Here is a 15,880-nt window from a genome sequence, read left to right on the forward strand (position 1 = left end):
TGGCCCTCTCCTAGCTTTAAGCGTGAGCCACAGGCAGCCCTTTGGTGGGAGGTGGCTACCCGGGGTGGCATTCTGTGGCATCACCCAGGGCAGCGGACCCCGGGGGTCAGGGCCACTTTGCGTCAGACCCTGGGGGTCATCTGCACGGAGCCCCTCCCTCAGAAGGCTCTGCTCCCACCGTCTGTTTAACAGGACGCCCCATACTTTCTTTCGCGTGGGTCCCGAGACCCTGCAGGGGGAGGCCTGGGCGGGGGGGGGCGGGGGAGGGGGGCGGGGAGTCTGCCCGGCCCGCCCCGCCTCTGCCCAATAGATATTCTTGCCCTGACCTTTCCCGGGCACAGACGGAACAGCCTGCCTCCCGCTGTCCCGTGCCAGCCTCCATTGTAAGCGCTCGGAGAGTTAAAAGGACAGGCTGTGAATCTATTAACCGCCCGGTCGCTGGGAGTCTGGGAAAGACCCGTCTGCTCTCCCCGCCCCCCATCGAGGCCTCCTTGGCTGCGCTCCGCGCTCCGGCCGCCCGGAGGACGCGGGGCCCGGGCCGGGTGCCCAGCCCCGGGGCCTCTGACCCAGGAGTGCCCGTCCTCCGGGCGTCCCCCGCCCGGGCCCCGAGCCGCAGGGTCCCCCGGCTGAGCGGGGAAGGTCTGGGCTCTTGGGCCCGGCTCTCCCCGCCTCCCTCCCCCCACCATCTGATTGTGGACCCCGCTCACGCCTCCCGTGCTGTTGTTTTAATTAAACTCCGAGGAATCGGGCGCAACGTGGTACGCGACGAACATTTTTGTTTAATTAGGAGCTCCTGGTGCCGTCAGACGGCCCAGCCTCCCCCGGCGCCCGCTCGCCTGCCCCCCACCCTGCTGGCTGCCGCCCACACGCACTCACGGGGACCCCCGAGGGCTGCACGCTCGCGGGAAGGGCTCACGTGTGAGCACGCGTGGGGTGTGGATGCTTCCCGGGTGGGCGCACGCCGGCTTTGAGCTCCAGGAATTGAGGCCCGGTGGTCTGGGCCTAAACTTCCCGTGACGCCACCGGGAGCCGGTCAGAACCACCTTTGGGGTTCAGGCCTCAGGCCCAGGAAGAACAAACCGGGCCTGACCCACCTTGGACAGGGTCCAGCCACGTCCTCAGACTCGAACGGGTCCAGTCTGGGGGGTTGGGACTTCTGCAGCCGGCCCCTCCCAGTTTTCTTGGGGCTTAGGCAGGCCTGGGTACCAGTCCGAGCCTTGCTGCGTCCTGGCCGTAGGACCCGGGGCGGGTATGTTTCTGTCCGAGCCTCCATTTCCCCCGCTGTGAAATAGCTCCCATCTTTGAGGAGGGCACAGGAAAATACCTGCACGGCGCCTGGTTACCCAGTGGACGGGACTTGGGACTGGGGCCGCCGGGCCTCCACGCGCGGCTGGACGCGGGCCACCGCTTTCCTGTCCCCCTGGAGAAACGGGACGGCGCTACGCCTGCCTGCCTCTCCCTGGCCCCATCTTGGCTTCCTGTCCCCTGACCGTTTCCCCGGGGCTCAGACCTCTCCCCCACGGGGGCTTTTTTCCAACCTGTTCCCAGCCCCCCAGTCCCGTCCCCCAGAGCACTCACCAGGCCTCTGCTCCTTCTGGGCATTTGTAAGCAAATACGTGTGCATCGTTTCTCTTTACACAAATAGCAGCGACGTCCAGGTGGCAGGAAGCGTTCTCTGTAAAACGCCAGAGACCAAATATCGTTGACTCTGCAGGCCAGACGCTCTCTGTCGCAACTTCTCAGCTCCGCTGCCCCAGCTGGAAAGCCGCCGTAGGTGATGGGGACGCAGATGGGTGTGGCCATGTGCCAATAAAACTTTATTCACAAAAGCAAGCAAGGGGCCGGATTTGGCCCCCGGGGGCTGTAGTTTTTGATCCTTGGCCTGTACCGTCTTCCCCGTTGATCCCTGCGCTCTGAGCAACGCGTCTGTGGCTCCGTAAGGTGACGTCTGCGAATTTCAGCATCGCGTCCGGCGGGGGGTCCAGCCTGTACGGAACGAGTTGACGGATGTTTAGGTTGTCTCCGGCCTTTTGCCGTTGCGAGTAGCTGCATTCCATCTCCGGTGCATGTGCCCCGTGGAAACCGTAGATGCTGAACTGGGGGTTGGGGGTCTCTGGCGGGTGGCACCAAAGGTCCCCTCCTAGTACGGGCCGTAGCGCCCCCTCTGGGCGGCTTAACGTATTCTCTTCCGGTCCTGGAGGCGGGAGGTCTGAGATCAGGACGGGGCTGCTTCCTCGTGGGGCTGCTGTCCGCGGCGTGCAGATGGCGTCTTCTCCCCGTGTCCCCACGGGGGTCGTCCCTCCGCACACCTGTGTCATTACGTCTCCTTGTAAGGACACCATATTGGATTAGGACCCACCCCAGTGGCCTCATTCTAATTTAATCACCCCCGTAGAGACCTGATCTCCAAATAACCACATTCTGGGGTCCTGGGGGTTCGGGGTCCAACGTACGAATTGTGCATGGCAGGAGGGCTCGTTTCGGCCACACCGGGGCTAGTGGCTGTTTCGATTTGCACTGAGGAGCCTGGTCCCTGGGCCTGGGGAGTCCTGTGTCCGTTGTGGGTGGCAGGCCAGACCGGAGCTGGAGGTGTTAGAGGTCAGAGCACAAGGGGCCTGGAGCCCAGGTGCTGGAGAGGGAGAACCGAGGTGGGACAGCAGGTGGAGGCGGGGGGAGGGCCCTGAGCCGCCACCCTTCCGTGGAGGGACCCCAGCTCAATCAGGCCACAGAGTCCGCTCTGATTTTCAAGCTCGCAGACGAAGGCCGCCTGGCACTTAGCCGGCCCGCCTCATCGCCTCAGCCCGCGGCCACGTGCCTGCCGGTCACTGGACGTTGGGGGCTGAGGGTCTCCAGGGAGCGGGGCATTTTCTCCTCCTGGTGTCCCTCCTGCCCCCTTTAGTGTGGAGAGAAACTAGACCTTAGCCAGGGAACGGGGACATTGACACCTGGAGGCGTGGTGACTTTCCCAGGCTAACGGCAGCTGGGACTGAGCCGTTCACTCATTGATTGGGCGCCTACTGTGTGCCAGGCCCTGCGCTGGGCAGTGGGGACACGGCGGTGACACAGATACGTCACGATAAATAGAGTCGGTCACTAAGATATTCTGGAGTGAGGGAGGCTCAAAATGGGACAGCCGAGACCAGTGGGGCAGTGGGAGGCGAGGGTCCTGGGTCACAGTGGACGTGTGGCAGGGGAGGGGTGGGGTTCGGTTGATGTTTTTATGTATTTTTTAATGTTTCTTTATTTTTGAGAGAGAGAGAGAGGGACAGAGCGGGAGCAGGGGAGAGGCAGAGAGAGAGGGGGACACAGAACCCGAGGCGGGCTCCGGGCTCCGAGCTGTCAGCCCAGAGCCCGACGCGGGGCTCGAACCCACGAACCGCGAGATCGTGACCTGAGATCATGATCATGACCAAGAGTCAGACACTTCACAGACTGAGTCACCCAGACGCCCGCGGTTTACGTTTTTAAAACTCCCTCTGGATGCTGTAAAGTACCCCCAGGGTCAGCGGTGCTGACATCGGGGCTGGATCATTTGCGGGGGGGGGGGGGGGGGCAGCAGGGGCATCATGGGGTGTCGAGAAACATCCCTGGTCCCCGCCCCAGCTGTGGCGATCACAACATGCCCACACATCCCCAGACTCGCCCCGGGTGAGAAGCTCTGGCCTGGTGTCCCCCCCCCAGCCCCCCTGTCCGCCCCCCCCCGTCCACCCCCCCCCCACCCCCCCCCCGTCATGTGGGGCTGATCCACGTCGCACGGGAGGAAACGGGCCACAGGAGCTCCCCCGGCCAGGCGGGGGCCGGACGGAGATCCTGCCGGCGCCCGAGCCCGCCCTGGAGGGCTGGCCGTGCAGCAACTGGGCCCCCGCCCTGTTCTTCCCCTGTCCCCACCCTCAGAGGACCAGCTGCCCCCCGGTTTCCCCAACATCGACATGGGCCCCCAGCTGAAAGTGGTGGAGCGGACGCGGACGGCTACGATGCTCTGTGCTGCTAGCGGTAACCCCGACCCCGAGATCACCTGGTTCAAGGATTTCTTGCCCGTGGACCCCGGCGCCAGCAACGGGCGCATAAAGCAGCTGCGGTCAGGTGAGCACAGGTGGCTGGGAGGACGCGGGAGCCACAGAGGGCAGTAGGGGGAGGGCAGCGTCTCCGGGGCCCGAGCCCTGGGGACCAACGGGAGACGGACAGGCCAGAGGAGAGAGGGGAGGTGTCTAAGGCAAGGGCCAGTGAGTATTTCCAGTGCTGAGGCCGTGAGCCTCTCCGGAGGACGTTGGAGGCCTCAGACAGGTAAGGCAGTGGGGAGCCACAGAGAGCTACAGGCAGAGAGCATCTCCAAGGCTGAAGCAGGAAGGAGGGGACGAGACACGGACGGGCAGCTCAGTCCAGGGCCTCGGCCACCTTGGGATGGCTAGTCCACGGTTGTGCCTCGGCATAGCACCCACGTGCCCCATCTGTGAGTCTGTCTGTCTCGGGGGGGCGGGGGGGGGTGGCCGTTGTGTGTGTCGTGTCACTCGTCCCCCTCCTTCGTGACGCGTCCACGTGTGCGTGTCTGGGCTCCCCAGCGCAGGCCTGACCGGCTTCTGCCCCCCGCCCCCACCCCCCCACCCCGAGTGCGGGCCAACACCGAGCACAGGTCCCGCCAGCCGCGCGTGGGCTCGCCCGCGCCCTCCCAGAGCGAGGCTTGCCCCCTGCATCTTGGCTGCTCGTGCACCCACATTCCCGCCCCTCCCGGGCACGTGCACGCTGGGCGAGTCCCCGCCTGCACACGTCGAGGCCCCACCCCTAGGCCGCCTGCGTGCAGACGCGAGGTAGGGACGTGCCCGCGGGCGTGCGCTCGCGTGTGTCGCGGTCCACCGTGCTGACACACGCTGGGGCACACCTCTTTGCTTTCTCTCCCCCCTTCCCCTGAGGAGCCCGCCCTGAGCCACCCCTGCCTGAAGGCCTCCTGGCTGTTCCTACCGCCCCCACTCGCTGCCCGGTGGCCTCCTCCTCCGAGGGGTCCATCTGTTCCTGGCACGTACTAGGTGCTCGGCGAACAGAAGCTGCTTTATTGATCGGAGTAAATCTGATTATCAGTCCCCCCTCCCCTCCCCTCCCCTCCCCGCCCCCACCCCCGCCCCCGGAGAGGATTCAGGCGTCCGCCGAGCGCCCATTAATGTTCCTGTTCTCTTTTCTTGTCCCTCTGTTGTAAACGTTCAGAAACCTTTGGTAAGTCCTGTCTCTTCACCGCGTCAACGACTAACGCGCCCTCGTCGTCCCCACCCCTCCCCCGCCCCCTCTCCTCCCCCAGACTAACAGCCACTGTGACAGTAACTGTGACCCGCTCCACGTGGCATGTTTACTAACGACCCTCCCCCCCACCTCCCGTCCATCTGTCCGTCCCCCACCGGCCGCCCAGCCCTCCCCAATCAGGCTCCAGGGGGTTGCAGAGAGAGGAGCCCAAAAGGAAAAGAGGAAAAACAAAAAAACCCCACAAGGCCACAAGGGGCCGTTCAGACCCCAGATCGGAGGCTAAGGGGAAGATTAAGGGAATCCTAGGGTCAGGGGGCTTTTGCACCGCACAGCCCCCCAGCCTTGACACGGCTGGAAAATGATGAAATGACAGAAGTTTTGGGAGCTGGGACACAGGCAGGGGACGGAGGAGGAGTTTTCTAGCCGGGCTGGCACCAGGCACTTCCTTTCCCAACATCCAGCCTGACTCCCCTGAACCAACCGTGGGAGTGACTGATGTTGGCCCGGGAAAGTTCCTTCTCCTCTTCCTCAGGGTCAGAAGCAGAGCCACCTTTTCTTTTTTTTTTCAACGTTTTTTTTTTTTTTTTTTTTTTTTTTAATTTTTGGGACAGAGAGAGAGACAGAGCATGAACGGGGGAGGGGCAGAGAGAGAGGGAGACACAGAAGCCGAAACAGGCTCCAGGCTCCGAGCCATCAGCCCAGAGCCTGACGCGGGGCTCGAACCCACAGACTGCGAGATCGTGACCTGGCTGAAGTCGGACGCTTAACCGACAGCGCCACCCAGGCGCCCCTAGAGCCACCTTTTCATACCTGCGAGGTCTGTCCTTCCCTTCCGATAGCGGCCGTGGGCTGCTTGGCCGCCCCGGGAGGTCTCGCTGTTTGGCCTCTGGACCCCCATCAGCCCGAGGCTGATTTCCATTTGCTCCCAGGTAGCGAGGAGAAAGGGGCCTCGTCGGGTTGAGGATCTTGTAAGAGATCATCCAGAGGCCTAGGAGGCTGGGGCGCTGGGTTCAAAGCACCCAGCCCACCCTCTGGGCTTCGGTTGGCCCGTCTGTCTGTCCGCCGGTGTGCCTGTGCCACGTGGGAGGGGCTGGCGTTCTGTCCCGCGAGCCTCTCTGCCCCGGCCTGGGGTCCCCTTGTTCCTGGGGTTATCAGCTATCCACCAGCAGGAAGGCGGCTGGATCTCTCCCGGGAAGATCTGGCCCAGAATGTAACACTCTAGCCCAGGACTGCCTTGTGTGCATATGTGTGTGTGTGTGTGTGTGTGTGTGTGTGTGTGTGTGTGTGTGTGTCCCGAGTCGCGCCTGCCCCCTGCGCCCGGGTGAACAAGCCGATGGCCCTTTCCTCTTTTCCTTTTGGAAGTTGAGGAGGCCGTAGGGCCCTCCCTCTGCCCTCTGTCCCCTTTCGCTGCCCTTCCCTGTCCCCATTACTCAGCCTGTCTGAAATGCCTTCCCTTTGCTCTATTAACGCCCAGCCCTGGGGCACTAACCCCTCTCCCCCTGTCGCTAACAAGATTCCCAAGTCCCCCCTCGCTCCCTGTCCCTCTTGAGAAGGAAAGAAGGAAGGGAGGTCTGTGACCTCCCTGCCTGAGCCCAGAAGGAAGGCAGCCAGCGGGCCCAGGCCGGGCCGTAGACCTCCCTGGGCCGTAGGGACTCCAGCCCTAATACCAGTCTAGAGGGGTTTCTAGACTCAGGAGATTTCCACCTCCTACAGGAAGTCTTCCTGACTGACAAGCCCTCAGATCCAGCTCTGCTCCTAGGAGCCTGGCCTCGACTTCTTGGCAAGGCCTGCAGGGTCCAGAGGCTCAGGGCTGGCTCAGTCCCCCACGCCCCTGGGGGCAGAGTGGACAGGCCTGGCTTGTGGCCCCCGCCTGGCCTCCCTGGGGCCCCCCGGCCCCCGAGGACCACCTTCTGAAATTCACCTGACTCTCTCTGCTTCCCTTACAGAAAGCACTCCGATCCGAGGTAAGAGGCTCTTTCCTTACCCCCTCCACCCACTCACGCGCTCTCTCGCTGCCCACCCAGCCCCTCAGGCTCCGCGGGGGGGCTGCTCCCAGGCCCCTCCCACGTATCTACCCCTTGCCGCCCCGCCCAGTGTCTGTCCAGTCTCTGTGTCTGTGTCACTGTGTGTGGCTGTGGGGCCGAGTGTGGCCACGGAGGCCCCTCCAGGCCACCTGGCTGCAGGGAAGGGGCTGTCTCCTCAGGAAGGGGCCGTGCCTCCCGTGTCCTCCCCCAGAGCTCTGGGGGCCAGTTTCTTATCGCTGCTCTGTACACAGACCTCGTCTGTCTTCAGCCTCAGTCTTCCCTTCTCTAAAACGAGCACGCAGAGGGGGCCTTCTGGCTCCACAGCTCCTTCTGAGCGGAGGGTCCAGCCCGAGGGAGCAGAGAGACCGTCAGTCTCAAAGGCCCCCCACCCCACCCCCAAGTGCTGGCTAGAACGGACTAGAATGGGCCTGGGTCGGAGCCCTAGGGAAGCGTCAGTGTCTGGTCCTCGCTTTGCCACGAAATGCTGTGTGACCTAGAGTAGGCTCCCTGCCCTCTCTGGGCCTGCACAGTAACCTGCCTGCCTGCCTCCCCAGAGGCTTGAGGTTGGGGGGGAAAGTAGGAAGTGTGAAACGGGAGAAGATTCTGTATCCACAGCGCCCAAAGAAACTAATCTGGGGTCCTGATTTGTGGGCACGCATCATTTCCGTGAGACAACCACGAACACAGTTGGGCGGAGGGGTCTTCTGGGGGAGCTTGGACTGGATTTTTGGACTCTTTGGTGCCAAGGACGCTGATGCCTGTGATCCAGACGCACCCGGAGATAACTCTTTCGCCTTACATTCATTCACTCGTGGCCAAGAAGCGTTTGGGTCCAGGCCTGTGATTCAGGCACACGTAGAGCTGTTCACTCAGTTTTGTTTAGTTATGAAAACGGAAACTTTGATCCAGGCCTCTGATTTCAAACATACTTGTGGAAACCTTTGCCTCGTTCTTATTTACTCCTGGGCGTTCAGCTATTTTAACTGAGGTCTGCGGTTTTAAACGTAAAGATGTTAGGGCAACTTCATTTACTTGTGACAATGAGCATTTGTTCCAGACTTGGGTTTTCAGATATCCTTGGGGGAAACGTTAGCCTCATTCTCATTTACTCATGGGCACTGTAGTGTTTGATCGAGGCCCGGGCTTTCGTATATTCCTGAGCAGTTGGCGTTCATTTTTATATATTGACGGGGAGCTAGGTGTTTGATCTGGGCCTGTGGTTTCAAACATAGGGGAAATCAGCCGCATTTTCGTACATTCATAGGCATCAAGACCTTTAGTTTGGGCCTGTGATGTTCAATATGCTTGAGAATTGGCTTCTTCTTTAAACTTTTATTCACTCACAACCAACAGATTCTTTGATCCTGGCTGGCGATTTTCAAACACACGTGTGGCGTTGCAAGCCTCAGTTGGTGGGCATTAGGTTTTTCATTCAGACCTCTGATTTCAGACACTTGAAAGGTTTCCCGTTCTAGCCCACACGTACGACGGCCATGGGTCTGGGACCGTAAATGCAAACACACTTGAGGAAGTTCGCTTCATTACCCATCAGCACCAGGGTCCTGAATCCAGGCCTGTCGGTTTTACAACAGGCGGGTGAATTCAGGCTTCCTGAGGTTTATTTAGGGGAATCCAACCGCGGGGAAGATTCAAGCTCCTTTTTAATTAGTTTCGGGGACGGGAGGCTTTTGAGTGAGGCTTTCTGATTTCAAACATACTTGATGTGTATCAGTCTCAACATCCTTTCCCTTAGCTGACGCGAGAGGCAACCCAGTCCTAAAAGTCCACTGAGTCTTAAAGAAGTGCAGCCTTGTCTGTGTTTATGGGCGCCGCAGGCTTTGGGACCTGCCGTTTCAAACACACTGGAGGAACCCAGACCTATGTTCGTTTACTCATGGGCGCAGCAGCTTCCCGAACTTGCACATATCCTGTGGCCACCCCTTCGGCCCCAGGGTCTTTCAGACGACTGCTGTGGGTTGTGAACGCCAGCTCAGTCTCCCCCACCCTCTGCCTGGAGCGCCTCACTCCGCGCTTTTGCAAAGACACCTCCGTGACCCGGACCTCCCCGGCTCTGTAGTGCGACGGGGCGGTCGCTGCCCCGCGTCCGCCCGCTTTCACAGAAGGGGAGGTTTGCAGGAGAACGCAGTGTGTTCAGGCTGGTGTTGGGCTAGGCTCCGGGTGGGGGGAGATGAGCCAGGTGAGGCCCCCCCCCCCCCCAGGGTTTCTAGGCTAACTCCTGTCTTTTGTCTGCCTCTCTGGCCCAGACAGACCGAGAGACGGGCCGGACGGGGGCTCTGGGACGGCCCGCCCAGCCCAGGCCCGGGCCTGCCCTGACTGGCCGGGCTTTCTCCCCTCTCCCCGCAGGGGCCCTGCAGATCGAGAGCAGTGAGGAGACGGACCAAGGCAAATACGAGTGCGTGGCCACCAACAGCGCTGGCGTGCGCTACTCCTCACCCGCCAACCTCTACGTGCGAGGTAGGGAACGCCGTTTCCAGGTCGAAGGCAGGGACCCGTCCTGTCCTGTTCCCCTTCCCTCCTTGGGCTCACAGCCTCCGGGCTCCCCTGTTCCCTGCAGACCCGAGCAGGAGGGCCCCCGCCCCCACCACCACCGCTGTACCCCCTGGTCACGGCAGGACCTCGGGTGAGGGGGGCATCCCTCTCTGGGCCTCAGTTTCCTTACCTGTCAGACGGGGGGGGGGGGGGGGGGGCGGGCAGCGAAACCCCCCACCCCACCCCTGTGCCGGTGACGCACACCCCGTGGGCGGCAGGACCTGGTGGGGAGGCAGGAGGGAACGGGGCAGGGCCGGGGGGTCGGTCTCGGGCCCACGGGGCCAGGGGAGCCTGGAGGCCTCTGCCCCGCCCCGCCCGCCTGCCCGCCCACCCGAGTCGGCTTCTGTGGTGTATCGTGCCTGCCCTCTGCTGTGTGCTTTGCTTTGCTTCTCCAGACTCCGTGGCCTCTCGTAGCCCCCCCTTCACACCCCGCCCTCCCCGCGCCCCCCCCCTCCCCAGCGCCCTCCATCCGAGAGCCGGGGAGGGGTCTCTGAGGCCCCGCCCCCTCGCCTGTCCCCGCACCTGCGGCCGTCGCAGAGCCTGGTGCCCTTCTGTCCCCTAGTTGCCCCGGGGAAGGACGCGTTTCTGCCCGAGCGAGGCCAAGGCCAGGGCCACGGCAGGCACGGCACGCCCCGCCCCCCCCCAAGGAGGCCGCGCGCGGACTTCCTCCTGGGCCCCTTGGGGTGCCCTCAGAGGCGCCAGGGTGGGGGGGAGTGCTCCCCTTGTCCCCGGGGGCCTCTGTCGTCCGCCCCTCCTCTTATCCCCGCGCTGGTTCTCTTCCGTTCTTCCAGAAATTTTAATCCGCTTCCTCCTCCACCGTTTGCCGTCCTCCCTTTCCCGCCTCCCGGTGGCTGTTTCTGATCCGATCCGTGGTTTCTAGAAACAGCCGCTTCTGCCGGCAAACAGGGCCCCCGGTTCAAACCCCGGGGGCGGCCCCGATTGGCTCTGCAGGCGTGGCCGCGCCCACACCTCTCCGGGCCTCGGTTTCCCCCGATTGAGGCACCAAGCGCCCGGCGTTCTCCAGCCGGGAGGCTGGGTGCTCCCCCCCCTCCCCCCCACCTTGGTCCCCATCGGGCACAGCCCCCCCACTGGCCCCGAAGCAGCTCCTTGGTTATGCACCTGGGGGTTTACGTCTTGTCCCCGAGGAGGAGGCCGCGCGGGGGGCGGGAGCGGGGCCGTGGGCGCGAGGGTGGGCAGGGACCCACCGACCCACTCTGCCACGGCACCTCTGGTGAGTTGTATGGCGCGTCCACGACTCCAACTGACTGGTCTTCGTCTAACCTGCTTATTTCTCTGCAAACACCTGGGATGGGGGTTTGTAAGTCTGGCAGCATTTAAGGACAGCGTGGACGACAGGCATGGGGCGGGGCTGGGGGGGGCGGGGGGGGGCGGCTTCTAGCGAGGGTGCGATGAGGGAGGGGGACCCCCGCGTCCTCAGCCCCCTGGAGGTGGGGTCCCCAGCATGAGCCTCCGATCTTTTGGGGGTCCAGCCTCCCAATCTCTGCCTGGGTCTCAGACGCTCCCCAATTGAATTAAAAAAAAAAAAAAAAAGAAAAAGAAAAAGAGAATCGTGGAGGACAAATGTAGATCTTATATATGGAGCAAAGGAAAAAAGGTCTCATTGCTGTTCTTTTTTATTTTTTAATTTTAATTTTTCTTTTTGGTTTAAAGAAAAAACAACAAACGTGCAGCTTTTAGCCTTGAGAAGTCCTCTTTTTACTCTCTGTATCTCCCCTATTTTTTCTCTCCTCCCCATGTCATTGTGTTCTGCATCAAACCCCCTTTACATCCCTCAGAGCTTCGAGAAGGTTGGTGTGTTTTTTTCTTTTTTACTTTCTTTACCCACATTTTTACATTCCGAGCGTGACACGCACACACACGAAACGCACACAGACACGCACCCGCGCGCGCGCACACACAGACACGCACACGGAAACACACAGACAAAACGAAAAAGACGGAGTAACGAATCGTAAGCGCAAAGCGGACAAAACAAAACAAAACAAAACAAAACAAAACAAAAAAACCGCCAAGCGAGAGCAAAAACCCAGAAAGACACGAAAATCTCAGCCGCGCCCAGCCCGGCCTAGGGCCGGCCGCACACATGCGATGCTTGCATTGTGGTCGCCTCTATGCATCCGTTGGTAATGTTGTTGCTAAGTTTTTTGCACCCCTCGTCGTCATGGTAACTTGGGCCTGATGCATGCTGGGAGAATGTAAAAATTTCTCTGCATGCCACTCTTGTCGGTTTGGTGAATTCCCAGCGCCTTCTGTTGGAGTGTTTCTCGTCTCCCGTTCTGTTTTTTTTCTCCTTTGGTTTTCTTCGTATTTTCTTTCTTTCCTTTTATTTAAGTATTATTACTATGATTTGGGTTTTGTTTTGTTCTTGGGGGGGAAAAAACCGATCCGTTCGTTTTTTTTTCCCCCTCCCATCCCCGTTCGCCCTGTCCCCTTCTTCCCCCGAAGCGTTTCGTCTTTGGTTCTGTCTCGTGTTTCCGTGCTCTTTGGTTTCGGTTTCTTGGGCTGAGCTGTTCTGTGGTTGTTCCCCAAACGCATTGTGATTTAAAAGCCAGTGTTCCTGTCCCAGCTACCATCCAGGAGGGCGGGTCGGGGTCCCACAGCTGGGATGCTGGGGCAGAAAGTGACCGCCCGGGCTCAAGGGGCACAAGGGAGGTGGCATAATAGACAGATGCTGGGGGTGCGTGAGGAGAGCAGCCCAGCTTGCCCGCCCTCGCTGGACAGCCCCCTTTTACCCAGAGCTGGCGCCCTCAGCCCCACACCGCAGCCATGTCGGAAGGGGGCTGAAGCAGGCACGTTCCCGTCTTTCTGCCTCGGCGTGAGCCCACCTCCCCGCTCTCCCAGACAACCCAGAAGGCAGGCATTTGAAGCACAGCTAAATGGGCAGCCAGCATTTTCAGATCCACGTGGCGGCAGTCCAAATGTGAGGAGTGGCTACCTTAAACTGGAGCGTTCTCCCGAAGCGATGCGCGCTTGGCACGTAGGCAGCGCTCAGAATGGCAGCTGTGTGATGACGTTCCCATCCTGGCTGGGCACGAGTACAAAACTGCCTGCCGGCAAGTGTAGCGTGACCGACTTTGGAAGAAATACTTGGCCGCTTATCCCCCGCCTTCAGTGCTATGCCTCCGCCTCCCAGGCGGTGTTGGCCGCTTCCTCCACACCTCCCCCCCCCCTCCCCCCCGGGCTCTGGGCCCAGTCACAGACGTCTTGTCCAGCAACACAGCACGGTCACTTTCTGAGTACCTGAGCATCAGAACTGTGGAATTCTGGAGAATCCCAGGGGAACTTTGGACATAGCCTCTCCCCCTCCCCCTCTGCCTCCCCTGCTCTCCCACTGCCTGCATCTCCCTCTCTCTCTTTCTCTCTCTCTCTTTCTCTCTCTCTCTGTCTCTGCCTCCCCCAGTCTCTCTCACTCCTGCAAACCTTCAGAGATGCACACTCCTGTCTGCTCCCTCCCTAAAGAAAGGCAAGCCCTTGAGAGCGCTACTCCAGCCCCAAATAAAAACTCGATTTAGATTTCTAGCCCCTGCCCCCCCCCACCCCCAGCTGCCTACCCAACAACATAAGTGGAAGTTGAGAGAAGAGGCCAGCCTGTTGGGGTCACCGGTTTTTCCCCTCTTGTCCCTCCCCTTCCTTCCCTAAACTCTCACTTACTGTGAAGTCCACGGCCAAGTTGGCCAGAGGACCTCAGATGCAGTGAGAGGAGATTCGTTTCTCCTGTCTCCTTTTTAACCCAGTGCGAGAGCTACCCGGCCGACCCTCAGAGGAGCGGGTCTCCCAGCGCCTCCGCCAAACCTGGGTCCCAGTGAATTCAAACCGAGGGGCGGCAGAGGGTCTTGGGCTCCGGCCAGCCTGGATTCGAAGCCTGCCTCTGCCCCTCCCTGACTGTGTGACCTCGGGCCAGTCACAGTCACCTGATCGCTTGGGGTCCCATTGATCTGAACCGGAAGGATCCTTCCTGCACCGGCTCGCACGGTAGTTGGCAGAAGAGTCCATTGAGCTAATTAAATGCTCGAGTGCGATCTGAGCAAGTCCCTTTCCTTCCTTGGGGACCCCACTTGCCCCACCAGGTACTTACTTCACAGAGCCGCTGTTTGGGTAAGACGGCCGTGGTAAACCGCTTTGAAACGACTTGTAGGGCAGAAGCCAGTTCATGTGCTCAGATGTCATTTTTCACCGGTGCCTTTCCCTTTACATTGTTGCCAGTGCAGAGCTAGCTGCAAGGATTCTGTCCCCCCCCAGGCCTAACTCCCGTTCCTAGTTAGCCCGCTTCTGCTGACCCTCGGTGGTTCCGGGGGCGGGACGTTCAGACCACGTCCTTCTCCTCTTGAAATGGATCTCTGAGATACAAAGGCCCAAATCCTGACCGAGCCCCCGCCTTTTCTTTTTTTCATACAGCCAGCGTGCCCCTTCCAGAAGCCCCCTAGGGAGAGCCGCAGCTTAGGTTTTCGACAAGGCGGCGAGGTGATCAGATGACATTCCCTCTGGCTGTGAATTTTCTTGCTTGTCTCTTTAACATCAGGCTTCAAGGGATCGCTCAGTGGCTGAAGGTGGCGGCTGTAGCACTTGGTCCCAACAACATAGATTCATCGAACCCACGGTGCACGGGGCCCAGTTAAATGGTGTGCCACCCTCCTGGTGTCGTGAGAGCTTGCGGGGAGAGCCCTCTGGGGGAAGATCATTCCCGTTGGGGCGTGTTGTTGAGCTTCCTGGTCCCTGCTGATCACGCCTGGCCGTGCCTCCCCCGACCCTGCCCCCGAGGCCCCTGACCTGACCCCGACAGGACCAGCCCTTCTCATCCTACCCTCATCCCCAGGGGAGAGGGGGCGCCAGGGTGGGGAGGCAGGCTTCCTCTGTTTGGGCTTGGCGGGCGGCAGGGAGGGGGCGTTCCGCAGGAACACTGAGCTCTCGAACCTCTCGCCTGCTGCCTGCCTCACACCCTTTGCATCGCTGTTTCCTCTGTTTGGGCGGTTGGGGGGCGGGGGGGGGGGAAGTGAGGGGAATATTAGATTACACCTTGTCGTCTGGAAAGCCCTGCGTCTCTGGCGGTCGCAGCGAGGGGTGGCAAGGAAGTCATTCAATTGGCAAGATGTCAACCCATTTTCTGCTAGAACCAAACAAACAAACAAAAAAAAAGTGGGGACAGAGAGAGAGAGAGGGCACCAAAAAAAGGAAAATCAATGTCTGCAGTACAGCAAAACATCCAGCTGAAAATGCTTAACAACTTGCCGAGGCCGCTGGTCAGCCCGTGGGCCGGGGTCCAGCCAGGTCCCTCCGGGCCTTGCACGCTATCTCGATGGCGGAGGGAGCTGGCGGTGGGAGGGAGGAGGCAGGATTGTGCAAAGGGGGCAGGAGCAGAAAGACGCCCAAGGCAGGCCACGGGGCAGCACCCCCGCTCCCCGGGCCACAGGCTGGGGTTCCGTGGAGGGGCTGAGAAACGGCTTTGGACTCGATGAGACTCGGACCCCCCTCCCTTCCCCGGACAGGTGTAATCTAAGCTTCAGTAAACCCGTGGAGGCTGCAAAACTTCTTGGCATCTCTCCCCCCACCCTCCCCACCCGCGCCCTCATTTTGGAGTCTGGAGGAGTAACCCGGTGGCTTCTCTGACCCCAAAATGCCAGGCAGAGCTCTCCCCCCCCCACCCCCACCCCCCCTTGGAGCTGCGGCTTGCCGAATCGTTGAGATGTCTGACACTGTTGAGTTCCCTACCTAGTGCTGCAACCAGATCACCTCACTTTTGAGTTTTCCCTCACCCCTCCCCACCCCCACCTCCCCTGAACCCACCCCCACCCCCTTTTGGTTTTTGAGTTTCTGCCTCTTCCTGCCTGGGGGAGGGGTCGTCTCCCGGTTGCTTTGACGGTTTTTGAGTTGTTTTTCCATGTGAATCGGGGTTTGAAGCGACCCACCCCCCCCCAACCCGCCACCCCCCCACCGCCCACCCTCCTGACCCCCTCACCCATGCGGGTCCCCCCCGCTGGGACCCCCGGCTACTCGGTGACGAGAAGAGCTGGAAACGAGAGCCAGCTGGAGCATGCTGAGGACCAAGGCTGGTGTGGTCC

General features: G+C 60.9%; 1 protein-coding gene across 9 annotated transcripts in view; it reads left to right on the top strand.

Moving 5' to 3' along the window:
• The window catches only part of PTPRS (protein tyrosine phosphatase receptor type S), a 97,151-nt gene that overhangs the window by 44,082 nt on the left and 37,189 nt on the right, over positions 1–15,880 (top strand). For 4 of the 9 annotated variants that reach the window (XM_058728334.1, XM_058728336.1, XM_058728340.1 and 1 more), the window contains exons 5-7: positions 3,895–4,083; positions 7,176–7,193; positions 9,618–9,740. In XM_058728334.1, coding sequence (XP_058584317.1) covers positions 3,895–4,083; positions 7,176–7,193; positions 9,618–9,740 — 330 coding nt within the window. The remainder of the gene's footprint in view (positions 1–3,894; positions 4,084–7,175; positions 7,194–9,617; positions 9,741–15,880) is intronic. The other 5 variants (XM_058728335.1, XM_058728337.1, XM_058728338.1 and 2 more) reach the window with 2 other exon arrangements.

Source organism: Neofelis nebulosa, chromosome 4 (genome assembly GCF_028018385.1).
Source record: "Neofelis nebulosa isolate mNeoNeb1 chromosome 4, mNeoNeb1.pri, whole genome shotgun sequence".
NCBI lineage: Eukaryota > Metazoa > Chordata > Mammalia > Carnivora > Felidae > Neofelis > Neofelis nebulosa.